The sequence below is a fragment of the Giraffa tippelskirchi genome, chromosome 4 (assembly GCF_054371585.1).
Source record: "Giraffa tippelskirchi isolate mGirTip1 chromosome 4, T2T-mGirTip1v1.2.pri, whole genome shotgun sequence".
NCBI classification, from domain to species: Eukaryota; Metazoa; Chordata; class Mammalia; order Artiodactyla; family Giraffidae; genus Giraffa; species Giraffa tippelskirchi.
This window is the reverse complement of record NC_137278.1, coordinates 74,299,966-74,324,267: the sequence shown is the minus strand read 5'-3', so window position 1 is coordinate 74,324,267 and position 24,302 is coordinate 74,299,966. Positions and strand designations below refer to the sequence as shown.

General features: G+C 36.7%; 1 protein-coding gene across 10 annotated transcripts in view; it reads right to left on the bottom strand.

Annotated features, from left to right (window-relative positions):
* The window catches only part of SRBD1 (S1 RNA binding domain 1), a 242,199-nt gene that overhangs the window by 198,726 nt on the left and 19,171 nt on the right, over positions 1-24,302 (bottom strand). For all 10 annotated transcript variants that reach the window (XR_014082526.1, XM_081592045.1, XM_081592042.1 and 7 more), the window contains 5 exons: positions 15,016-15,182; positions 11,033-11,150; positions 9,836-9,974; positions 5,567-5,663; positions 4,096-4,231 (listed from right to left, as the gene is read on the bottom strand). Coding sequence is in view for 9 of the 10 variants with exons in the window: in XM_081592045.1 (XP_081448171.1) it covers positions 4,096-4,231; positions 5,567-5,663; positions 9,836-9,974; positions 11,033-11,150; positions 15,016-15,182 (657 nt within the window). In the remaining variant the exon portion in view is untranslated. The remainder of the gene's footprint in view (positions 1-4,095; positions 4,232-5,566; positions 5,664-9,835; positions 9,975-11,032; positions 11,151-15,015; positions 15,183-24,302) is intronic.

The window sequence follows — 24,302 nt, the reverse complement described above, 5'->3', positions numbered from 1 at the left end:
CAATATTATTGTATCTCAAGAAATAGTGAGGTCCAAGGAGGAGACAGACAGGGGGACAGCTGATTGGTGGAGCAGTCAGAACACACACAATTCAGTTATCAATTCAGTTTGCTGTCTTATACAGGTGTGGTTGTGGCATCCCAAAACAATTACAATAGTAACATCCAAGATCACTGATCACAGATCACTATAACAAACAATGAAAAATTTTGAAATATTGTGAGAATTATGAAAATACGACATAAGAGACATAAAGTCAGCAAGTGTTGGAAACTGGTGCCAACAGACTTGTATGACACAGTTGTCACAAACCTTCAATCTGTAAACCAGGCAGTATTTGCAAAGCATAATAAAGCAAAGCACTATGGAACAAGGCATGCCTATACTATACACATAAAATCTTCTTGAGAAAACATTAATATAAGAGCAGAGGCCAGAAAACTATGGCCCATGGACCAAATCCAATCCAACATCTGTTTTCACATACAGAATTTTTTTAAAACACAACCATGCTCATTCACTTATGTATTACCTATGACTGCTTTCATGCTACAATGGCAGTTGTGTATTTGCAGGAAGAGCCATCTAGCTCACCAAGTCTAAAATATTTTCTCTCTGGTCATTTACAGAAAAGTTTTGCCAACTCCATACTAGACTAGAGAATAAGTTTCAATCAGCTAAAGGAAGACTAGAAATTTTTAGCAAAAGAACGAAGGGCAAGCATTTCATATAATTGAAAAGTTAAGATTAAAACAAGGGTGGAATCAATTTTCATTAAGAAAATACAAGTTGCAATCCTGATGTCAAAGAAGACTTCAAGCTAAAAAAAATTAAACAAGACAACACTTTATAAAGCTAAAGTCATATGCTGGTTTTAGAACAGAACAGGGGAATACATGCTGTTAAATGTGGTATCACCAAAGTGGTGGAGGAGGAAATTCTAAAATCCAAACCTCTACAGAAGTAATAAGCTGGCATAAACTGTCAGATTAAATTTTTTCATAACTCTGAAATCCAATCAAAAGCTTACAACAACCAGAGGAACACAAAAAGAAGAAAACTTACAACAAATAGAGGAACACTAAAAGAAAGAAGCTGCAGAATTTTGGTAAAATAGCACTTTTAACATACCCACTTACCATCTTCCACTCTCCAGTTCAACAGTGGTGGTACAGATAACAGCCTACTTTTCTGGTGCAGGTTGCTAGTACTAGAGGGAGCAATATGGACCTTATTCTCAAAAATTTGTGATTATGTGTTTCAATCTGTTTCATGCTTCCTGAGGGTTTGGCTCAAGGACTTGCCTTTGTTTTGCCTGTCTCATAGCTTCCCCAGGACAGATGTCATTTCCTGGGTGGTATCTGTCCAAAGTATTTAAAGGCCATGTGTTAGCTGCAGTCTCAAAGGTAAAGGGACGCTTGGGGATAAGGGATTATAATTAGAGCAACAGCAGACAGACCAGAAAACTGGGAAAGAAAGAAGCCAGTAAATGAGACACTTGAGGGAAAGGGGCTTTTTAAAATTTCTGCATATTTTAGGGAATCTTAGAGGTCATGTGTCTTGCTCTGAGAAGATCCTAAGCTTTCACTTCTGTCTGACCTTTGAGTTCCATGCAAAGAGGAAGTGAAGGCTAAGGTAGAGCTGTAAACACACTCACTAAACATTGATGAATGTCCCAATGAAGAGCAAATATGCAGGTCTGGGAGAGTGTTATTTGTTTTGGCTCCAGGAATTAAGGAAATCTCTGTCAAGTAACCAGATGTCAACTAAGCTAATGGACCAGAGACTTCAGTGTATTCATGATAGAGAATACAGACTACGGAAACAATTTAGAAGTCCCCAAACAAACCACAAAACAATAACAGCAATAACAACAAATGTTGGGGAGGAGAAGAATCTGATTTTCAGTGTTGACAATTTATTCAAACTGCCAAGTTTTAACAACAAATTACAAGGCAGGCAAATGTTCACAGGAAAAAAAAGACTAATAGAAACTGTCTCTGAGGAAGCTCAGACCTTGGCATTAATAGGCACACTTTAAACCATCTAGTCAAGGATATGGTTTTTCCAGTAGTCATGTATGGATGTGAGAGCTGGACTATAAAGAAAGCTGAGCACTGAAGAATTGATGTTTCTGAACTATGGTGTTGGAGAAGACTTTTGAAAGTCCCTTGGACTGCAAGGAGATCCAACCAGTCCATCCTAAAGGAGATCAGTCCTGAGTGCTCATTGGAAGGACTGATGTTGAAGCTGAAACTCCAATATTTTGGCCACCTGATGCAAAGAACTGACTCGTTTGAAAACACCCTGATGCTGGGAAAGATTGAAAGAGGGAGAAGGGGAAAACAGAGGATGAGATGGTTGGATGGCATCACCGACTGGATGGACGTGAGTTTGGGTAAACTCTGGGAGCTGGTGATGGACAGGGAGGCCTGGAGTGCTGCAGTCCATGGGGTCACAAAGAGCTGGACACGACTGAGCAACTGAACCTGTTATAAATATGCTCAGTTAAAAGAAATCATAGACAGAGACCTAAAAGAAAGTATGAGAATGCTGTCCCAACAAATACAGAATATCAATAGAGTTGTGAATCATAAAAAAGAACCAGAGAAATTCCTCAGCAAAGAAGTACAATGACTGAAATGAAAATTTTACTTAAGGGTTTCAATAGTCAATTTGAACAAGGAGAAAACTCATCAACTTGAAGATATGTCAACTGAGATTACAGTCTGAGAAGAAGAAAGAAAAGAAATGAACAGAGCCTAAGTGACTCGTGGGATACTCTAAAGCATGCCAACATACATTTAACAGGAAACTCAGGAGAGAAAAGGGCTCAAAGAATATTTGAAAAAATAATGGCCATAATTTTTCCAATTTTGATGAAAAACATCTAACTACACAACCAAGAATCACAACAAACTCCAAGAAGAATAAACTTGGAGATCCACAGCAAGACAAATTATAATCAAATTGTCAAAAGTTAAAGAGAATCTTGAATGAAGCAAGAAAAGTAATTCATCGTGTGCAAAGGCTCAGTAAGATTAACAGCTGATTTCTCATCAAAACCATGTATATGAAAAGATAGTGGGATGACATATTCAAAGTGCTGAAAGAAAAAACTGTCAACCAAGAATTCTACATTCACAAAAGCTGTTTTGCAAGATAAAAAAACAAAAAACCTGGAGATTGGTTGCACAATGTCAATATACTTAACATTACTAAACTGTACCCTTAAAAACAGTTAAGATAGAAAAGCTTATGTATTTTGTAAAGATAGTAAAGCTTATTTTGTAAAGATAGTAAAACTTATGATAGTAAAGTACATGTATTTTGTCACAACTAAAAATCAATTTTAAAAATAAGGAGAAATTAAGATTTTCCAGATAAACAAAATCTGAGGGGGCTGACCCACCCTACATGAAACATAACAGGAAGTCCTCCAGGCTGAAATAAAATCTAGATAGTAACTCGAAAGCATACAAAGAAGTAAATAACACTGGTAAAGGCAGCTACACAGGTAAATATAAAAGTTAGTGTTATTGTATTATTGGTTTGTAAAAAAAAATTTTTTTCCTACAAGTTAAAGCAACATTCCACATATAGATATATAACCTATAACTACAATTAGGATTGTAGAATTAGTAAAATGAAAAATTAGATTAAAAGACAGATATAATGACTATAATTTATATAACTAGGTGAGATTTCTCATACTTTATTCTAAATCAGGTATCTCTAATTTGTATTTCAAATTATGAAAAGATACAGAATTGAGCTCACATCCAGATCAAATCTTTTCCTTGGAAGGAAAGTCTAATAAGAAAGATCACCTGCCAGAGAGCCAAGATACTTAGTGTTATATTGTTAGCTCTGCCAATAATTTTCAGTATCATTTACTAACTTCTGTGTGTCTTGAGATTCCCATTTGTGAAATGCAGAGGATATAAGACAATTATAAAAATTTATATGAATGAAAAAAGAAAATAGTTGATTGAAAATTAATTTAATTAATTTAATTCCTTAGTAAAAAAAAGTAATAAATCTGAAGAATTATTATTACTACTGTCAGCATGAATAAGCAGTTTCCTTATTTACCTGATGATGTTGGATGTTTCTTATATTGCATGAGAAGTTTTGATAGAGCTGAAACTTATCAACATCTTTTTCATTTACTTTTTTTGAGGACACTTTTGCCAAAGATGACTGGATATGAATATATCTATCTTGGCACCTGTTCAGATACACAAATATTCAACCACAAGTAGTTATTAACATGTATTTCAGTAAAGAGATACATTATACAGAAATAAGATAAGCAAAAAAACTAAACTAGAATTACCAAATAAGATTGTTTTATATGATGCTCAACTATAAAAATGATATTGACCCATGAAAAAAGGACTCCTCACCTATTCATGCTAGCATAGGTCTAGCATAGCTAGCATAGCACAGATCTATTTATATATCAACCCAGTCCTCCTATAAAATATCTAAATGAGTTTAGACACTACCTGCAGTTATGCAAGAGACCAATAACTTTGGCCTAGATATCATCCTTTTCTAACCACTGAGTTAGGGAGTCAGAACCAATTAAAAGCTAAAAAGAGGGGAAATGATGATATGTCAGGACAGCTTCCAATGACAATTTACAAAATTGAACCAAATTTCAGCAGTATAATTACTATAAAAACACATTTAAAAACCTGGGCAATTCTTCTACTTCAACTCATTTCTGTGAGGGCCACTGAGAAAACAGAAAAATTTTCTCCCTTTTATCAACAAAAACACTGATAAGCAACAGTAGTCAACTGGTTCATCTCCACCTTTGCTCTCCTCTGCACAGCTCACACAGCTAGAGATGTGGAGAGAGAGGAAGAACAGACCTCTGCAAAAAAAAAAAACCAACCCTGTCTTTCAATATACAGACGAAAAGGAAAGACAGAGTACCTAAAAATAGGGTTTTTAAATAATGTCTTTTTTTTAGGAGGCATAAAATCCATAAACCCAAGTAGTGTCTAGGTCAAAAGGTTTTACTTTCTTATAAACTGGTGTGATACTATGGATAAGCTGCTCTCTCCATCAGCTAAAATTCATTTTGAGGTTATCACACTTATCCATACCTGATATTAAACATTTTCAATTAATCCAACCACTGGTAAATACCAGAAATGAGATATTATAAAATGAGGTACATATATCACAATTTGCTTAAAAAGCAATGCCACCACTCTAAACAGTTATGAATTGCTCTCTAGCATACACTGCATTATACAGTGGTTTTTAAACCATGTTCCTCAGAGGCCTCTGCTGAGGTGCTTCAGAATAAGGAGGATGAACAGGCAGAGTTCCAGGCTCCGTGCCCAGAATTCAATTAAAACAACTTTACTTTTATCTGTTTCATGTACTTGGGTTCTGTTGTTTGAAAAAAGAGTTCTGCTACTAAAAAAGTTTTTTAAAATTTTAAAGTCTGAAAGTAAAGTTTTAATGAGCACTGGAGTTAGCACTAACTGCGCGACCCTTAACAGCATGCGTCCACAGAGCAGAAAACCCTCCAAGAGTTACTCACAATTTCCGAATGAAGTCAAGTGTGTCTTTGTCTTTAGCAATCATGTCTGCTAAAATATGCTGCACTCCTGTTTCAATATCCTGGAGTGCTGAAAGCCCTTTAGGAGAAGGATAAGAAGGAAAACAAAAGCAAGAACTAGAGATTGGTTTTTAAATCTATAATTAAATCACAATAAATTTATTCCCGTCAAAATAAAACCTTAAACTGACAAACTTAAGACAGAAAAGTATCATAGCAGTGACAAGCTTCCCTCAGCATTGAAAACAAGCCTCCAAAAACAGTAATACAGGGCCTTAACATACCATATAACCTAGTGGTAAAAAAATGCAAGTCTGGAGCCAGCTGCCTGGTCTAATCCTGGCTCCACCACCCACCAAATGTGTCCTGGGCAAGTTACTTGTCCTCTCTGTGGCTCAGATTCCTATAAAAATGGTAATAACAGTATCTACTTCATGAACTATTTACAAATATTAAGTGTGGTAAACATATAATAATAGTCATATCCCAAGGTATACTACTGCATTCCAGTTATAAAAATTCTCCTTTACAAGAAATTTTATTAATATCCCAATTTTGTTTATGAGGCATTTATTCACATTTTCAATGACCTATCTGAAATAGGTCTCAAATCTCAAATAAGCACAAAACAAGAGTCATTATGTGGCTGTTCATCTTTACAGCTGAACTGTCTACTAATGGTATGTTAAGTTCTCTCCAAGTGCTTTCAGTTTGCTAATTTACAGCAGTGTGTCTTATATATTATGGTTCCTGCAATATCAGCTTATATACCAAGAAATAATTTGCAGTGCATTCCTTCATTTCTTTTGTCTTTACTGTTCTATTTCCATTAAAGCTTTTTCTTGCATTAAAGCTTCAATTACACAAGCACTGAGTATCATGTTTTTCTGAGAGCACCGATTCAATGAGTAACAGGTACAAAAGACAAAGAGAGCAGGAGGACAGACTTACAGAATAATTAATAAAGAGGAAATGTCTTGTTGGGTTGCATTATGATAACTGATCTTAACTAATGATGTAATTGTATTTCAAGGAATTTGGTAACTGAAATTAATAGGTATCCTGTTTACATTTTAAGAGAATTTCCCTACGAGGCAATTTTCAGGAACAATCTTTGATAGGTGGAAGACTGTATATATAAGAACTTTGAACAGCTATGGCACATAGTAAGCAGTCAGTAGATGTCTATTCTTGTGGTTTTTAAACCATGTTCCTCAGAGGCCTCTGCTGAGGTGCTTCAGAATAAGGAGGATGAACAGGCAGAGTTCCAGGCTCCCTGCCCAGAATTCAGTTAAAACAACTTTACTTTTATCTGTTTCATGTACTCGGGTTCTGTTGTACATGAAATTTAGCTTTCTCACTAGACCAGTCTTTATCCTAGAAAACTACTCACTATGCACTCATTCCTGGAGTCCAAAAGTACCACAGAGTATCATCACTCAAAGTTTAATGAGAGTACCAGGGTGAGAAGTCAGTAGTAAAGGGGGAACCTACAATGAAATCAATTAATGAGAGAGAACAGAAAGAGGAAATGATAGATTTGGCAATTATAACAAAGAGCTTTTGAAAAGTTCACATCATTGAGGGAGATACAATTTGTAAACCTTATGTATTTAATAAACCTTATATAATTAAAATTATGCAAAAGCTCTAGAACAATGGATTGTATAGTCTAAGGACCCTAAAATAAAATTGTACTACATACTTGCTAAAAATATAGATTCTAGACTGTGGTATTTTATTGTTTTACAGAGCATCCCAGATGATTCTGATACTCATTAAAGCTTAAAAAAAAACATTGCTAGGGAGGTGCATTGAACTACCTCAGAGACAGAGTGCTTAACAGAAGGTAGAAACATTCAGTTATTCCAAAAGCTCATCCAAATTACAAACCCCCATCTCAGTCCAACTAGGGAGAGAGAATTGGAAGAGAGTCTTGTGTGTTTTGAAAAAGCACCTTGTTTCATCAGAGAGAATTGTTCATTGGGGCTTAATACAACCGAGGATAACAAGAGTTCAAAAAGTTCAGCACCTCAGTAAAATCAGGAGAAAATAATGTCCAGAGAACCAGAAAATCATATCCCTTGCCTTGTAGTGACAGCTTTACAGCTACACACTCTTCAAACCTCCACAGTTAAAACACTGAACACTTCTCAGCTGATTTGCACTAATACCACCTCATCTTACTTACAATGGGGCACTTAGCTACTCCTCCTTGTATAGGAATATTCTGGATCTTTTAGGATGTAGTCCATTTGTAGCACAGCCCGTCTTTCTGATCGGACCAAATTCGTGTTGGTCTCTGGTAATTAAAAGTGCCTCCTACGGAGGGGAGTGGGAGGACACTGAAACATCTGGTTTCTTCAATACTTCTTTGAGGAATGACGGGAATAAGGAAAATACTTATTTAGAAAAACAGTAAGGAACAGAGAGTGATCATGAAGATGTATGTAGCATAAAGAAGGAAGAGACAGAAGGAAAAACATTTCAAGCAAACTTTGAAAAGCAATTCAAAGTTGTTTAGAATTGATTACAATACTACGTTTGTAATCAGAGTAAAAGAAAAAAGGAGAAAAGCAAACAGAAAAGTTCTGGTATGCGTGCTAGATGGGTTCTGGTATGTGTGACTCTGCTGCGCCCTGACCTACCCCATTATCACAAGTATCACCTAGTGCTCATCATCAGACAGTGCATGAGCATCACCCTAAAGGACAATTAAAAGATAAAAGGTTATCAAACATCCTGAATAGGAACTCAGTATGTATGTGAACTAAGGAAAACTTTATACCAGAGGAGGTGAAGAGTAGAAGGAAAGGAAACAGACCAGAAGATAAAAATAAAACAAACCATAAATCATTGTGCATCTAACATTTTGAAAGCTCCAACATTTGTAATAAAACATACCATCACTGGGCTCAGATAGTTTCCACTGTGGCTAACCTCAATGCTTGGTTACACAGTTGCAGCTAACATTAAAATATTAAAGTTGCAACCATTTGAAAATATAATGGAAAATACACATTAAAAAATTAAACTTGAATTTTACTCATTTCAACCCATTTCTAAATTCAAATAATACAAATTTGCTTTTTCTTATCATTACTGCCCTTTTCAATACAGATATTAAGGTATGTGTATTTGGGTAAGAGCAGATATTCATATTTTCACAGACACACATACTCAATTTTTCCAACTGCAAATCTGTATTTGCTGGATTATTTTAAAAAAACACAGGTTTCAGTACACTGCTTCTCTAGTTTAGTACATCCTGCAGATTTTGTTATCAGAGACTGCCCCCTACAGACAATCTCCCAGCCTAAAGAACAGAAGGTCAAAAAGAACTAGAATGAGAGGAGTGATCACTACAGCATCAATCTCCCCCTTCAATCCTATCAGAGCACTTCTTGAAAAAAGCCACCGCTCTTACCTAAAAAGCTCTCACTTCAAGGCTCATTTTGACAATAAAACCAATACACCTTGATATGTATCATTTGTCACTTTTCTTGGGTTTTTCTTAGAAATATCTCTCCTTTACCCCGTTCCTCTTTCATCCTCTGCTGTACATGTACACACACTGAGATAAGAAGATATACTTCAGAAAAAGACAAGCATTTTACTAATGGAGAGCAGATGTGTGGGAGTAGGACTTTCTTTTATAATTCATGTCTGTCTGAATTGTTGAAATTCTTTCTAAAGAGTAGATAGAACTTTTTGATTGTAAAATTTTTATAAGTTTTTAGAAATAAGATAAAGGTTTTAAAAGAATATAGAAGTATCTGTATAGTCTTGGATGCAAAGGGAATTCTTTAAAAAGAAAAAAAAAGCAATTATCTTAAAAGAAGAGATTAATAAAATTGAAATGATAAATTAACTATGATAAAACTAAGACTCTATTTACCAAAAGGTAGCATAAAGAAAGTGAAAAGAGAAGTTACAAGTTGGGAGAAAAGATCTGTAACACATATAACTGAGAGAGAATATCTAAAAAATACTCACAAATTAATTAGAAAAAAGAGAAACAACACAACAGAAAAATGAGCAAAAGACTAGAACAGGCACTTTATCAAAAAAGGAAATAGATATACTGGGAAATAGATACATAAGAAAGAGATATACTGGGATTTGTTTTATTAGAATAACTTGCCCTTTATATGCTATACTGTTCTTTTGTATTACTTAATGAAACAATTTTTTAACCTAAGTTTCATATTAAAAAAGAAACAGGAGCAACCTCTTTAAACAATTAAGTACCTTTCACATTGGGTCTAATGTAAGAGAGCAGACTCAGCTCCCCTGGATTCTCCAGCAGTGTCTTGGCTGCTCCTTCTAATCCCAGCTGCTTTGCTCTCTGGGCTTTGGTGCCTTTGCTCCCAGTTTTATATGGCGCTGACTAGGGCAAAAAGTCAGAAAACATACCAAATCAATCAATTTCAAAAAGCAAAAGTTAAAATTAGGACACAAAATGAGAGGACATGCAAGAATGCTAAAGACATCCTCTTTTCAACTCTTTCTTCTTCCTTCAGAGAGGAATTAATACTAACAAAGAATACAAGTTGTATAAAAACAGTTATTCTTTATCAAATGCTTTATACTTTCCTACATGCTTACAGTTAGCTATTTGCTTGGATTCATTCCCTTTACAAACTCAGTGCTTGGGCTGCAAGGACTACAAGTTCTCAACTCAAGCAAGCTCCTCTCAAACATGTCCACACACAATGCTTCTACTTCTGAGTACATGTTCACTACTCAACCCACCTCCACCTGGCTTCTCTTTCCATACACCTTGCTCAAAGTGGTATCAAAAAGATCCATAATGATCCCTTAATTACCAAATAAACATTTTTCAGTCCTTATCTTGCCAAAACTCCCTGCTATATTTAATTACTTAACCATTGATCATTACCTCCTTCTATGACTCTCTGCCTCAATCCTATGGGTACATTATCTCCTGATTCTCTTCACACTTCTCTCACTATTCTTTCCATGTCTCCTTCTTAGGCCATCCGTTCCTCCACCCATGCTTCAAAAGTTAGTGTTCCTCAATGGTTTACCCTGACTTGCTTACCCTATGATCTTTCCTTGAGTGAAATCTTTCATTTTCATGGCTCCAAATACCAACTACATGCTGAAGACATTCACATCTGTGTATCCAGCTTAGCACTCTCCCTCAAGCTTCTCACTTGTTACCTACTCTTTTTCCTTACTCAACTGGGAATTCCCTGAAGACAAGGACTATATATTAGTCACCTTTGTAAATCCAAGTGCCTAGCACACACACCAAAAAGGCTTAAAAGATGTTTACTGAATAAAGAATATTTTGTTGAATTAAATAATGATGGTGGCTGATTACTCTGTGGCTTTTTATTTCTAGCTATTCTTTAACTATAAAAAGACACAAATTATAATATATTCAGGTAGGTATTACATTAAATAGAAAGAGTTCCTTACCACATGTTCTAGTTCTTCAAAAGTCTTACAGTTCAGCAAAGCTTTTAACAGGCACTCAGACATCTTCCCCTCCTTTTTAATTTTTTGGATTGTACTATGAGCCTTCTTTGCAACAGCCCTGAAAATAAAAAATCTTGTAATATATAATAATATTGATATTATGGGCTTCCCTTGTGACTCAGCTGGTAAAGAACCTTCCCACAATGTGGGAGACCTGGGTTCGATATTATATTGATATATTATATTCTAACACTCAGATCTCATTTAAGTTTTACCAATTGTTCTTATGTCTTTGATACTGAATTCAGCTAAGAATGAGTTTTATGTAATTGCTATGTGTCTACAATCTCCTTCAAGTTGAAACGGTATTTTAGTCTCTCCTTGATTTTCAAAATCTTGATATTTTAGAATATATAATTATTAAAACCTCTCATCCTATTTTATTACCTGTTATTATTTATAATCTCTATCTAATAATGGTACTGCTAAAATGACAGGCAGAAAGTTAGAGAGATGATAATATAAATTAGTAAAAATGATTGATGGAAAAGAAAACCAAATCTACTTATGAAAAAAAACAAAACCCAAAGGCAGAAGATTGTAAGTTAAACAGGAAGAAATATGCAGTCCTTCGATCACACCTCTGTGTCTTTTACATTCCTGATAGCCCAAGATTGCTTTCAGAGGCTGAAGTCTACCAGGATCACTTTGACAAAAGGCCAAGGATCCACTGACTTGCATATAAGGGAGAGGCGGGGCATCTTCAGAGGAAGTTTACTGTCCATAACCATAGTCATTTTTTAATTCATTTTTTTAACAGGGACTCTCAGTAAGAAATATATTTTACCCTGCAACTCAATATATACACATATAATTTCATATTCATTAGGTTTGTGCAAAAGTAACTGGGGTTTTTCAACCTCGAATTTTAAATCATAACTAGGCTCAAACACATCTTTATTAATCAAAATAGGAACCATTACAATCAATACACTTTTAACAATCAGAAATAAGCTTGCTCTCTTGTGCAACATAAAAATCTGTGCTTTGGGATTGGACAAACTCTCAAAAAGCATTTTCTTTCTCCTGCTGGTTGTGGAAGCATTTTCCCTGCAAAAGTTGTCGAGATGCTTAAAGAAGTGGTAGTAGGTTTGTGAGAGGTTAGGTGAATATGCTAAATGAGGCAAAACTTCGTAGCCAATTCATTCAACTTTTGAAGTGTTAGTTGTGCAACGTGCAGTCGGTTGTTGCTGTAGAGAAGAATGGGGTCCTTTCTGTTGACCAAAGCCAGCTGCAGGTATTGCAGTTTTCGGTGCATCTCATCAATTTGCTGAGCATACTTTGCAGATGTAATGGTTTCACCGGGATTCAGAAAGCTGGAGTGGATGAGACACCACCAGACAGTGACCATGACTTTTTTTTGGTGCAAGTCTGGCTTTGGGAAGTGCTTTAGAGTTTCTTCTCAGTTCAACCACTGAGCTGGTCATCACTGGTTGCCATATAAAATCCACTTATCGTCACACGTCACAATCGGTCAAGAAATGGGTCATCGTTGTGCACAATAAGAGAAGAGAAGACAACACTTCAAAACAATGATTTTTTTAAACTTTTGCTCAGCTCATGAGGTACCCACGTTATCAAGCTTTTTCACCTTTCCAATTTGCTTCAAATGCCCAATGACCATAATATAGTCGACGCTGAGTTCCTTGGCGATTTCTCATGTAGTTATAAGAGGATCAGCTTTGATGACCCTCTCAATTGTTCATTGTCAACTTCTAATGGCTGGTCACCGCACACCTCAGCTTCAAGGCTCTCACCTCTTTTGCAAAAGTTCTTGAACTACCAATGCGCTACACGTTCATTAGCAGTTCCTGGGCCAAATGCATTCTGATGTTGTGAGTTGTCTGCACAGCTTTACGACCCATTTTGAGCTCAAATAAGAAAATCGCTCAAGTTTGCTTTTTTGTCTAGCATCTTTTCCATAGTCCAAAATAAATATATAATAAACAGTAAGTAATAAGTCATCAGCAAAAACACATAAAGCGAGAAATGCACATTAAAAAGACATATAACCATAACCACGTTTATTAAGAATGTATTTCAATATCAAACAGCAAATTTCAACAATGCAACAACCACAGTTACATTTGCACCAACCTAACAATAAAGTTATATAAACATGATAGTTGCATTAAACAATATTTACCTTTACTACAGAAACTGCACTCATATTTCCTATTCTCTATTTCATTTTTGTTAAAGTGGTAATGACCCACTAAATTAGTTTCACTACTCATTGATAAGTAGCAGTTAACACATTGAAAACTATTCTCTAGTCATAGAAAAAGCTTAAGAAAAACAGATACCATACCTAATTACCAAAAAGAAATCTCTGTATGACATAAAAAGATCTTCTAAGTCACTACTAGTCAATGCCACACTTAGAAAAATAGTCCTCTACTAATACTTAGTGTATTCCTTTATTAATAGATGCCCAGAAATCGAATTCTGTTGCAGCTGAGATGCTTTTTAGAGAAAAAGAAAATAATAATAATAGTAATCTTGACATAAACCTCCTATCTGTCCCTCACTCAATAAAAAACTAATTGGTAGGATACTTTTAATTTTTTTTAAGTAAACTATTCCTGCTTGTTTGTGACACTTTCCCCAATTTCACATTCCCAAATCCTTAAATTTTCTTCATTACTTTGCCTTCAACAAAACAGAGAGCTTACTTCAGAATTTGTAAACTGCTGGACTTCTAGATGTGGCCTGTAGATGATTTTGCTTGACCTACAAAATTTTTTACATCAAAATTCAGATTACTGGTTTTTCAAAAATGGGAAGATAAAGCAATTTGAGCAGAGAAGATTGCATACTATGATCTGCTGGAGATGAGCAGTGGTTGGTCCTCTTAGACAGGACCTGTCATCTTGGATTTGCAGCCCTTTGTGCTTGATTATATTAGACTAGCCTTGGAAGATCTGACTCTGAAACCACTTGATTAAACTGTCATTTATATTTCTGGGTTGGCTAATTGATTCTGCTTCTCAATGAATTATAACTTCCCACATACTTGCATTTGAATCCTCCTGGCACCAAAAGAAATTCCACAAAAGGGATAGAGATGTTAGTGAGATGCAAGTCCCTCCAAAATGATTAGGCTTGTTCTATTAATAAAAATAATCCTTAGCACTTTTAGAATGGCTTGATGGTAAGATTATATCCAGTTTAAATCAGATCCTTGTTAAAGAACACAGGTTATCAACAACACAGCACCTGGCATGTAGGATACAGGTAGTAAATAAATGAATGGGAAAGAGTGTTTAAATAAACTCTACTGAATAATATACTTAGATCCTTATAGTCTCTGGTTTACTTATTTCTGAGTTCTTACAATAAGTCCAGAGGAATATTATTTTTAAAGGGTGTTTTCCATTCTATAATCATAAACAAGTTACAATCCACTACCACTAAATTACTATACCCTTTAAAAGAATAGAAAAGGGAAATATACATTATTTCCTAGTAAATTTGATACTGTCAAAGAACTCTCCATTTTGTAGGGACTTTAAAGTTATTAAGAGGACAGTTTTACAAAAGCTATTGAAGATTTAGATGAAACTATATTTTCCTAAGTTTCCTGCTGGTAGTTCTAATTTCGCCATTATGTAAAATCACTTCTATGAGAGAAGATGACATTCAAACTCATATTAATAATGCAAACCACCTTCTGCAGATTCATGCCCAAGCTATGCATGAACACACCAGCAGAGGGACTCTGAATACCTCTAAATAAGTAAAATGAAGTTGGCTTCCTCTTTTGTGAGGGGACTGACTATATTCAGATTACAATAAATCAAGAAAACAAAATATTGGAACTGTTAAAACATACTATCATTCTCTTTCTCATTGTTTCCCCTCATTGGCTCACATACCATCTTTCCCCTAACACAAAGCTCACCCCTTCCCAGGTTTCTTACCGTAGCTCCTCTAGAGTTTGCTGAACTTCTCTCAAGGAATCAGCATCAAGGTTATTAATAAGCTCTTTTCGATAACGTACAATGAAGGGAATTGTGTTATCATCATTAAAGAGACGAATAATATTGGCACAAACCCAAAGTTCAATATCAGTTCTCTCAGATAAAACCTGCAAATTAAACACATTTAGTGATTTAAAACCCTGAAAATTAAACATCTATATTGTAATATATGGTTTAAAATAAAATATTAAATAGTGTTTTCCAGTCACTTAGAAACTAGCTGCTGTGGTTTTAAAAAAAGAAAATTGCATGAAATATAGAATATATATTGATAATCACAGAATAGTCATTTCACTAATTCAATAAAACCCAAAAAAAACCACTTTGTATCATCCAAATTCTACAGGGCTCAATGAGATATGCATTTTTAACCTTTCAGATTGGCATCAAAGATTAAAAAGTGGGTAACTTGTTGTGTTGGCATTAAATGATGGGAAAAGGCACTTTCAATTATTGCTAATGAGAAAGTACAATGCTATAACCTCTGGAGGAAGAACAATTGGCAGTATCAAAATTTATAATGCATAAACTCTATGATACAGCAATTACACTCCTGGGAATTTTGTTCTGACATATTCATACTCTTGGAAAATGGTACTTATTTACAGTGACATTTTTTGAAGAACTTTTTCTAGTATGGTAGAAGTCAGCAAAAACCAGTCTATAATTGGTAACTGGTGAATAAATTATACACCCATGGAGAAAAATATCATGTAACTTACTCTTGTATGAATTGATATGGAATGAATTACAAGAACTTGGAACATGGCTTATTTGGGGGAAAGGTAATTGGTTGACTTAGAGCTAGGACAGGAAGATCCTTCTGTGTCTTTGGCATTTTCTATGATTCCCATTTACAACATATTCAAAATAATTAATTTTTTAAAAAGTCTAAAGGTCTCAGCAAAAGGTACATATAAGCAGAAAAGTTCAGAGAAGTCAGCCTGGAGAACAGAAAAAAATAAAATGCAATTTCAGTCACTATTCTAAAAACCTAAGTAGATTTTTAAAGTAAACCATGAAAGGCATAAGTTTTATTATTATTTCAATCCTACTGCTCGAGATATGCCAAAATTTAAAGAAAAACTCAAAACTTACTAAAAAATTGTCATTATCAGTTCAGTTCAGTGCAGTTCAGTCGCTGAGTCGTGTCCAACTCTTTGAGACCCCATGAATCGCAGCATGCAGGCTTCCCTGTCCATCACCAACTCCCGGAGTTTACCCAAACCCATGTCCATCAAGTCAGTGATGCCATCCAACCATCTCATCCTCTGTCGTCCCCTTCTCCTCCTGCCCCCAATCCTACCCAGCATTAGGGTCTTTTCCAATGAGTCAACTCTTCACATGAGGTGGCCAAAGTATTGGAGTTTCAGCTTCAACATCAGTACTTCCAATGAACACCCAGGACTTATCTCCTTTAGGATGGACTGGTTGGATCTCCTTGCAGTCCAAGGGACTCTCAAGAGTCTTCTCCAACACCACAGTCCAAAAGCATCAATTCTGTGGCACTCAGCTTTCTTCACCGTCCAACTCTCACATCCATACATGACCACTGGAAAAACCATAGCCTTGACTAGATGGACCTTTGTTGGCAAAAGTAATGTCTCTGCTTTTAAATATGCTATCTACGTTGGTCATAACCTTCCTTTCAAGGAGTAAGTGTCTTTTAACTTCATGGCTGCAATCACCATCAGCAGTGATTTTGGAGGCCAAAAAAATAAAGTCTGACACTGTTTCCACTGTTTCCCCATCTATTTCCCATGAAGTGATGGGACCAGATGCCATGATCTTAGTTTTTTGAACATTGAGCTTTAAGCCAACTTTTTCACTCTCTTCTTTCACTTTCATCAAGAGGTTCTTTAGTTCTTCACTTTCTGCCATAAGGGTGCTGTCATCTGCATATCTGAGGTTATTGATATTTCTCCCAGCAATCTTGATTCCAGCTTGTGTTTCTCCAGCCCAGCATTTCTCATGATGTACTCTGCATATAAGTTAAATAAGTACAGTGACAATATACAGCCTTGACGGACTCCTTTTCCTATTTGGAACCAGTCTGTTGTTCCATGTCCAGTTCTAACTGTTGCTTCCTGACCTGCATACAGGTTTCTCAAGAGTCAGGTCAGATGGTCTGGTATTCCCATCTCTTTCAGAATCTTCCAGTTTATTGTGATCCACACAGTCAAAGGCTTTGGCATAGTCAATAAAGCAGAAATAGATGTTTTTCTGGAACTCTCTTGCTTTTTCGATGATCCAGCGGATGTTGGCAATTTGATCTCTGGTTCCTCTGCCTTTTCTAAAACCAGCTTGAACATCTGGAAGTTCACAGTTCACGTATTGCTGAAGCCTGGCTTGGAGAATTTTGAGCATTACTTTACTAGCGTGTGAGATGAGTGCAATTGTGAGGTAGTTTGAGCATTCTTTGGCATTGACTTTCGTTGGGATTGGAATGAAAACTCACCTTTTCCTGTCCTGTGGCCACTGCTGAGTTTCCAGATTTGCTGGCATACTGAGTGCAGCACTTTCACAGCATCATCTTTGAGGATATGAAATAGCTCAACTGGAATTCCATCACCTCCACTAGCTTTGTTTGTAGTGATGCTTTCTAAGGCCCACTTGACTTCATATTCTAGGATGTCTGGCTCTAGATGAGTGATCACACCATCGTGATTGTCTGGGTCATGAAGATCTTTTCTGTACAGTTCTTCTGTGTATTCTTGCCACCTCTTCTTAATATCTTCTGCTTCTGTTAGGTCCATACCATTTCTGTCCTTTATCGAACCCATCTTTGCATGAAATGTTCCCTTGGTATCTCTAATTTTCTTGAAGAGATCTCTAGTCTTTCCATTCTGTTGTTTCCTTCTATTCCTTTGCACTGATTGCTGAGGAAGGCTTTCTTATCTCTCCTTGCTGTTCTTTGGAACTCTATATTCAGATGGGAATATCCTTCCTTTTCTCCTCTACTTTTTGCTTCTCTTCTTTTCACAGCTATTTGTAAGGCCTCCTCAGACAGCCATTTTGCTTTTTTGCATTTCTTTTCCATGGGGATGGTCTTGATCCCTGTCTCCTGTACAATGTCACGAACCTCTGTCCATAGTTCATCAGGCACTCTATCAGATCTAGTCCCTTAAATATATTTGTCACTTCCACTGTATAATCATAAGGGATTTGATTTAGGTCATACATGAATGGTCTAGTAGTTTTCCCTACTTTCTTCAATTTCAGTCTGAATTTGGCAATAAGGAGTTCATGATCTGAGCCACAGTCAGCTCCTGGTCTTGTTTTTGCTGACTGTGTAGAGTTTCTCCATCTTTGGCTACAAAGAATATAATCAATCTGATTTCAGTGTTGACCATCTGGTGATGTCCATGTGTAGAGTCTTCTCTTGTGTTGTTGGAAGAGGGTGTTTGCTACGATCAGTGCGTTCTCTTGGCAAAACCCTATTAGCCTTTGCCCTGCTTCATTCTGTAGTCCAAGGCCAAATTTGCCTGTTACACCAGGTGTTTCCTGACTTCCTACTTTTGCATTCCAGTCCCCTATGATGAAAAGGACATCTTTTTTGGGTATTAGTTCTAAAAGGTCTTGTAGGTCTTCATAGAACCGTTCAAGTTCAGCTTCTTCAGCATTACTGGTCAGGGCATAGACTTGGATTACCGTGATATTGAATGGTTTGCCTTGGAAAAGAACAGAGATCATTCTGTCGTTTTTGAGATTGCATCCAAGTACTGCATTTCCGACTCTTCTGTTGACCATGATGGCTACTCCATTTCTTCTAAGGGATTCTTGCCCACAGTAGTAGATATAATGGTCATCTGCATTAAATTCACCCATTCCAGTCCATCTTAGTTCGCTGATTCCTAGAATGTCAACATTCACTCTTGCAATCTCCTGTTTGACCACTTCCAGTTTGCCTTGATTCATGGACCTAACATTCCAGGTTCCTATGCAATATTGCTCTTTACAGCATCGGACTTTGCTTCTATCACCAGTCACATTCACAGCTGGGTATAGTTTTTGCTTTGGCTCCATCCCATCATTCTTTCTGGAGTTATTTCTCCACTGATCTCCAGTAGCATATTGGGCACCTTCCGACCTAGGGAGTTCATTATCAACTGGTCAACAAAATCAAGGCAATATATAAAACAGACTAAATTTCAAAACAACAGATGAAATAAATGGCTGAACTCCAGAGACTATCGAGGATACTTTTATTCCTCTGTGTACCTGAAATCCTTAGGCCTACATCTTATTATGCATCCTGATGAATTAATACCAACTCTCTGGTAAGAGAGCCAGCTTCACATATCCAGCTCTTGTTCTCTTCCGCATGAGCTCTGGACTCTTTTAAGTAAGCTACCTGATGTATTCTCTTGAAAACCTACTAGGCATCTCAAACTGCATTCATAAAAGTATTACTCTTCATTTCTTCCCCACAGCCCAGATTGTCTTTCACTGTTCTCCTTGCAGGATTCTCAGGTAGCACAGTGTTAAATAATCTACCTGCCAATGCAGGAGATGCAAGAGACATGGGTTTGATCCCTGGGTTGGGAAGATCCCCTGGAGCAGGAAATGACAACCTGCTCCAGTATTCTTGCCTGGAAAATTCCATGGACAGAGAAGCCTGGCAGGCTACAGTCCATGGAGTCACAAAGAGTTGGACATGACTGAGTAACTGAGCACAGCACACATTCTCCTTGTATCCACTCCAATCCCATCTATGTCAATCTCCATAAAACAGTAAGAATTATCTTTTCAAAATATATAATGGATCATGTCACCTGATTAGTCAAAACCTTTCAGTGATTCTCCATAGCACTTAAGATTCCAAAGTCCCTACATAACCCCCCAAAATACTGGCCCTCTCTCCAGCCTCATCTAATCCAGTCTTCCCCTCATTAGAAGCCAGTCCCAATGGGCTGCTCCTAGAAAGACATTCAGTTCTTAGAACAAGCCCAGCTATTTTCCTCTTCAGAGGCCTTCATGTGGCTGCTTCATCATTCAGAAATGTTCCTTTTGCTTGATATCATCCCTGACCCCTACAAAATCAGATATATCAGTATTCTCTCTCTCATACTTGTACCTCGTTTCCTATTCCAGTTCACATCACTTTATACCACAGAAACTTTCTGGGATACTGTGGTTATCTCCCTCAACAATACCTCCCTATTGTGGCCTGAGAACACTTGATCTCAGCTCCAACTCCACAGCATTCTGCTCAACAGCCAGTTGTTTTAGAATTACAACAGCCAGAGTGTAGCCAGAGAGATTAGTCTAGTCCACATGAAGCTCAAGATTTGGCCTAGAATGCTGGACCCAGGTACAATTTCTTCCTCTGGAAAAATACAGTTTGTACTAGTACAATAATGAAGCTGGCTGGTAATGCTAGGAGAATCATGGAGAGACTGTTGCAGTGAACTCACTGAATTTTAAATGTATCTTCTTCACCGCTTAAGCTAGTTTGAGATGGGTTTTCTCTTACTGCAACCAAAAGCATTCTAACAATGTCCTCAGTATTGCTGTGTGCTCTCTATCTAGCTCATCTGATGGTATCAAGGAAGCAAACTGAACTTCTAAAATGTCTGTTCTTTCCCTGCAAGCTCCCTTTCTGCTATTATCTTCTTTTATCTGAACCACAGAGCAGTTTTATCATTCTCTATATCTTCCACCCAATCTCTGCATTACTACTGATTATGTTTCTAAAATACATATATAAGTTCCTTAATTTTTTCCTCTTTTTTTTCTTTTGAACGGAAGCTCCACTGACTCTTATCTAACTACTAGTAAAAGTCCAACCACAGTAACTTAGCTTTAAAATTCCTTCCCAAGCTTGGTCCCAAATTTCAGGAATAAACAATCTAGAAGGGAAGATAAAATGTTAATGTACATAAGTACAAATAAAACAGAATACACCAGGGAATAAGTGGTGTAATGTTTTCAGAGAAGAAACAGATGTCTCTGGTGTAATCAATGCTATAGGGGTAGCATTTCAGTTTGCCCTCAAAAGGCCAAGTTCTGAAATACAGACATAAGCCATGAAAATGACAAAAACAATCATTACTTTGGAACTGGGGGATTGTTAGGATCCATGGGTTCTCACTAACCTAAACTAGCTTAGCAACTGTTAACTAAAAAGGGCCCAAGACAGCTAAGACTCCAGACCCGCACCTGGATAGTACTAGGTCCTAACAAATTCAGAAGTGTCATATGTATTAAGGGAGCATATGTTGCTGCTTATGCAAATCTGCTTCTTGAAATTAAGGATAACAAAACTAAATATAAGCAGTCACAACTTTGTGGCCTCCAAATCATCCAACTTCTTCTGTCTTAATTTAGTCATTTATTTTAGTTCATATTATAAGCCAATAACTATACCAATTCAGTAATAAAATGTAAAAAACCAAGTCCCTCTTGCCAAGAAACTTCTAAATGAGAAGACAGACAGACAAGCAGACAGTTAAACTACAGAGTGATGTGTACTCTGACAGAAGCATGTACAGACTGTTTTGAGAGCATGTGGGAGGAAGAAGCATCTACCTCTGCAGAAATGGAAAAGCAACAAGGGAATGAATGTATCTCCAGGCAGCCAAACTGGGGCAGGAATTCTAGGGAGAGAGAATAGCACATCAAAGGCACTGATGTGAAACCACCACACATTTTTTAATTTCTATGCTCAGTAATGCTACAATGTACAAAGGGTATTGAGATGAGTGAGATATAGAAAAGAGGAAGGGGCTAGATGGTGAATTCAAAAAAAGTTTGAACTTTATCCTATATTCAATATCAAACCATCCAGTTCAGTTCAGTCGCTCAGTCGTGTCTGACTCTTTGCGACTCCATGAACCGCAGTACGGCAGGCCTCCCTGTCCATCACCAACTTCCAGAATTTACTCAAACTCATGTCCATTGAGTTGGTGATGCCATCCAACCATCTCATCCTCTGTCGTCCCCTTATCCTCTTGCCTGACTGATCAATTCAACCCTCCTGAAAATTCCCTTGACATTCTGTAAGTCATTGAGATCTGGGGACCAGAGGTAGTGGTCCACATGCACTTTCTAAACCAGCAGCATAAACATCATCAGGAAACTTTGTTAGAAGTGCAAATTCTTGAGCCTCACCCTAGATCAACTGAATCAGAACCTCTGAGGTATGGTCAAGCAATCTGTGTCTTAGAAAAATGAAGCAAACAACAAATAAGTAAGAGTTAGAAGTAAAGATAAAATTTTCAGGCTGGTTAGGGGTAAGGCAGCGAACTATGATAGTTTTTATTTTTAAACTGTTAACACTTATTAATTTTTACAGTTAACTAGTGGGCAGGAATGACAGTAAAGGAAAAAAGGAAAGCAGTCTCAATATTTTTTTAAGACTTAAGTAGAGAGGCACTTTTGGTGACTACCATTTTAAGCTAACACTTGTATAGGGCTTATTATGTTCTACATACTTTTACATATTCAATATTAACTCATTTAAACTATGTGAGATAAATATTATTACTATTCCCATTTATATCACCAACTCAACAGACATGAGTTTGAGCAAGCTCCAAGAGTTGGTGATGGACAGGGAAGCTTGGTGTGCTGCAGTCCATGGGGTCACAAAGAGTCAGACTCGACTAAGCAACTGAACTGAACTGATTCCTATTTTACAGATATAAAAACTGACGCTCAAAGAAGTCAAGTAAATGGCCAAAGTCCCACATGCTATTTTACCTCTTCAAAAATTTGATTTGTGGGCAAAGCAAGATGATATTCTTCAGGCAAAATACAAATTAATCAAGTTGTCTCACTTCTCTTCCTGAATCTCACTGCAGAGGAGACATGGTGCCATCATACTGCCCTCTGGTGTCCAAAACCCCTAACAAAATGGCCTTCTCTTCAAGTGGCCTGAGAATTTACTCCTCAAAGTCTATATTCCCATCTTCTCAGTTAAAAAAAGAAAACTTCTGGGTATCAACAACTAAACTATTGCTTTAATAATCCAGGCAGCACCTGCAGTTTAAAAGAACTTATATCTAAATTAAATAACACTTAAATGACTAGCACTGAGAGAAAGAATTTTTTATTCTTTCAAAAATCAAACCAGCAACTGAACACCTCCCTTCTGAAATGCTATTACTGCTGTTCTCTTCACCCTAACCTATTCACTTTATCACATCTCTTATTTTACCACACAAATAAGTTTCCTAAAGACTGCAAAAGGAAAAACTATGTATGATGTTAGAAGTCAGAAGAGTGGTTTTAGGAAAGGGGACACAGGATTGAGAAGGGGTATAAAGAGATTCTAGGCTGCTGGTAACGTTCTGTTTCTTGATCTGGAAGCTTACTACATGGTTACATTTTTGCACATTCATGAGGTGTATAATTTAGTACAATTTTCTCCCTACATATTTCAGAAAGTTTGTTTTAAGGCCCATAATAAATATCTCCAGCTAAATTATAAAAAACCAAGCGCCAATCCAACTGTTTTTACTTAATTCCTCCTAATGAGTGACACACGCTTATGTGTAAAAGTGCTATGAGAAAGTTAACTCAGAGACAGTCGTCTCCTTCCTGTCCCACTTCTTTCCCCTATTCTGTCACCCTGTGGTCTCCTTCACCCACATATTTACACATCATCTCTTGCAAGAATGGGGAAAATGACTAATAAATAGGTTTTGCTCACTCTTCTTCCCTAATTTAGCAAACAATACTAATATATTGCATATGGCTTCTCTACTCCCACCTCCCTCAAAATAGACTACATAACAGCAATCACAACTTCAGAGCATGTAATTTTCTCAAAAACTGCTTGTAGCTAGTCATCTCTTCAAATTCTTATAAAGGTTATTGTATTCACAATATATTTGCTTAATGATATAATATACTTTAACAAAAACTAGTTTCTTAAGGTAACCACACATTTGCAGTTTGCAGAAAAGCGATGAAGTAGGTTGTTTCTCCCCCGAGGAGTCTGGTGATCCCAGAACCTGATTAGGAAATAGATACAAAGTGTGTTTATAGGTAAAGTCCCTCCCCAAACAAGACAGTGATGCTTCTGAAAAAGTTATGGAACTTTAGAGGTGAAAAAAAAAAACCACCTTGAAAGGAAAAAGTTAAGAAGATCAAGGTGTCATGGTGGGCAGGGTCCATGGTCCTCAAAATGAAGGAAATATAAATAACATTTCCCTCATGTTCAAGGGAGAAGGCAATGGCACCCCACTCCAGTACTCTTGCCTGGAAAATCCCACGGACGG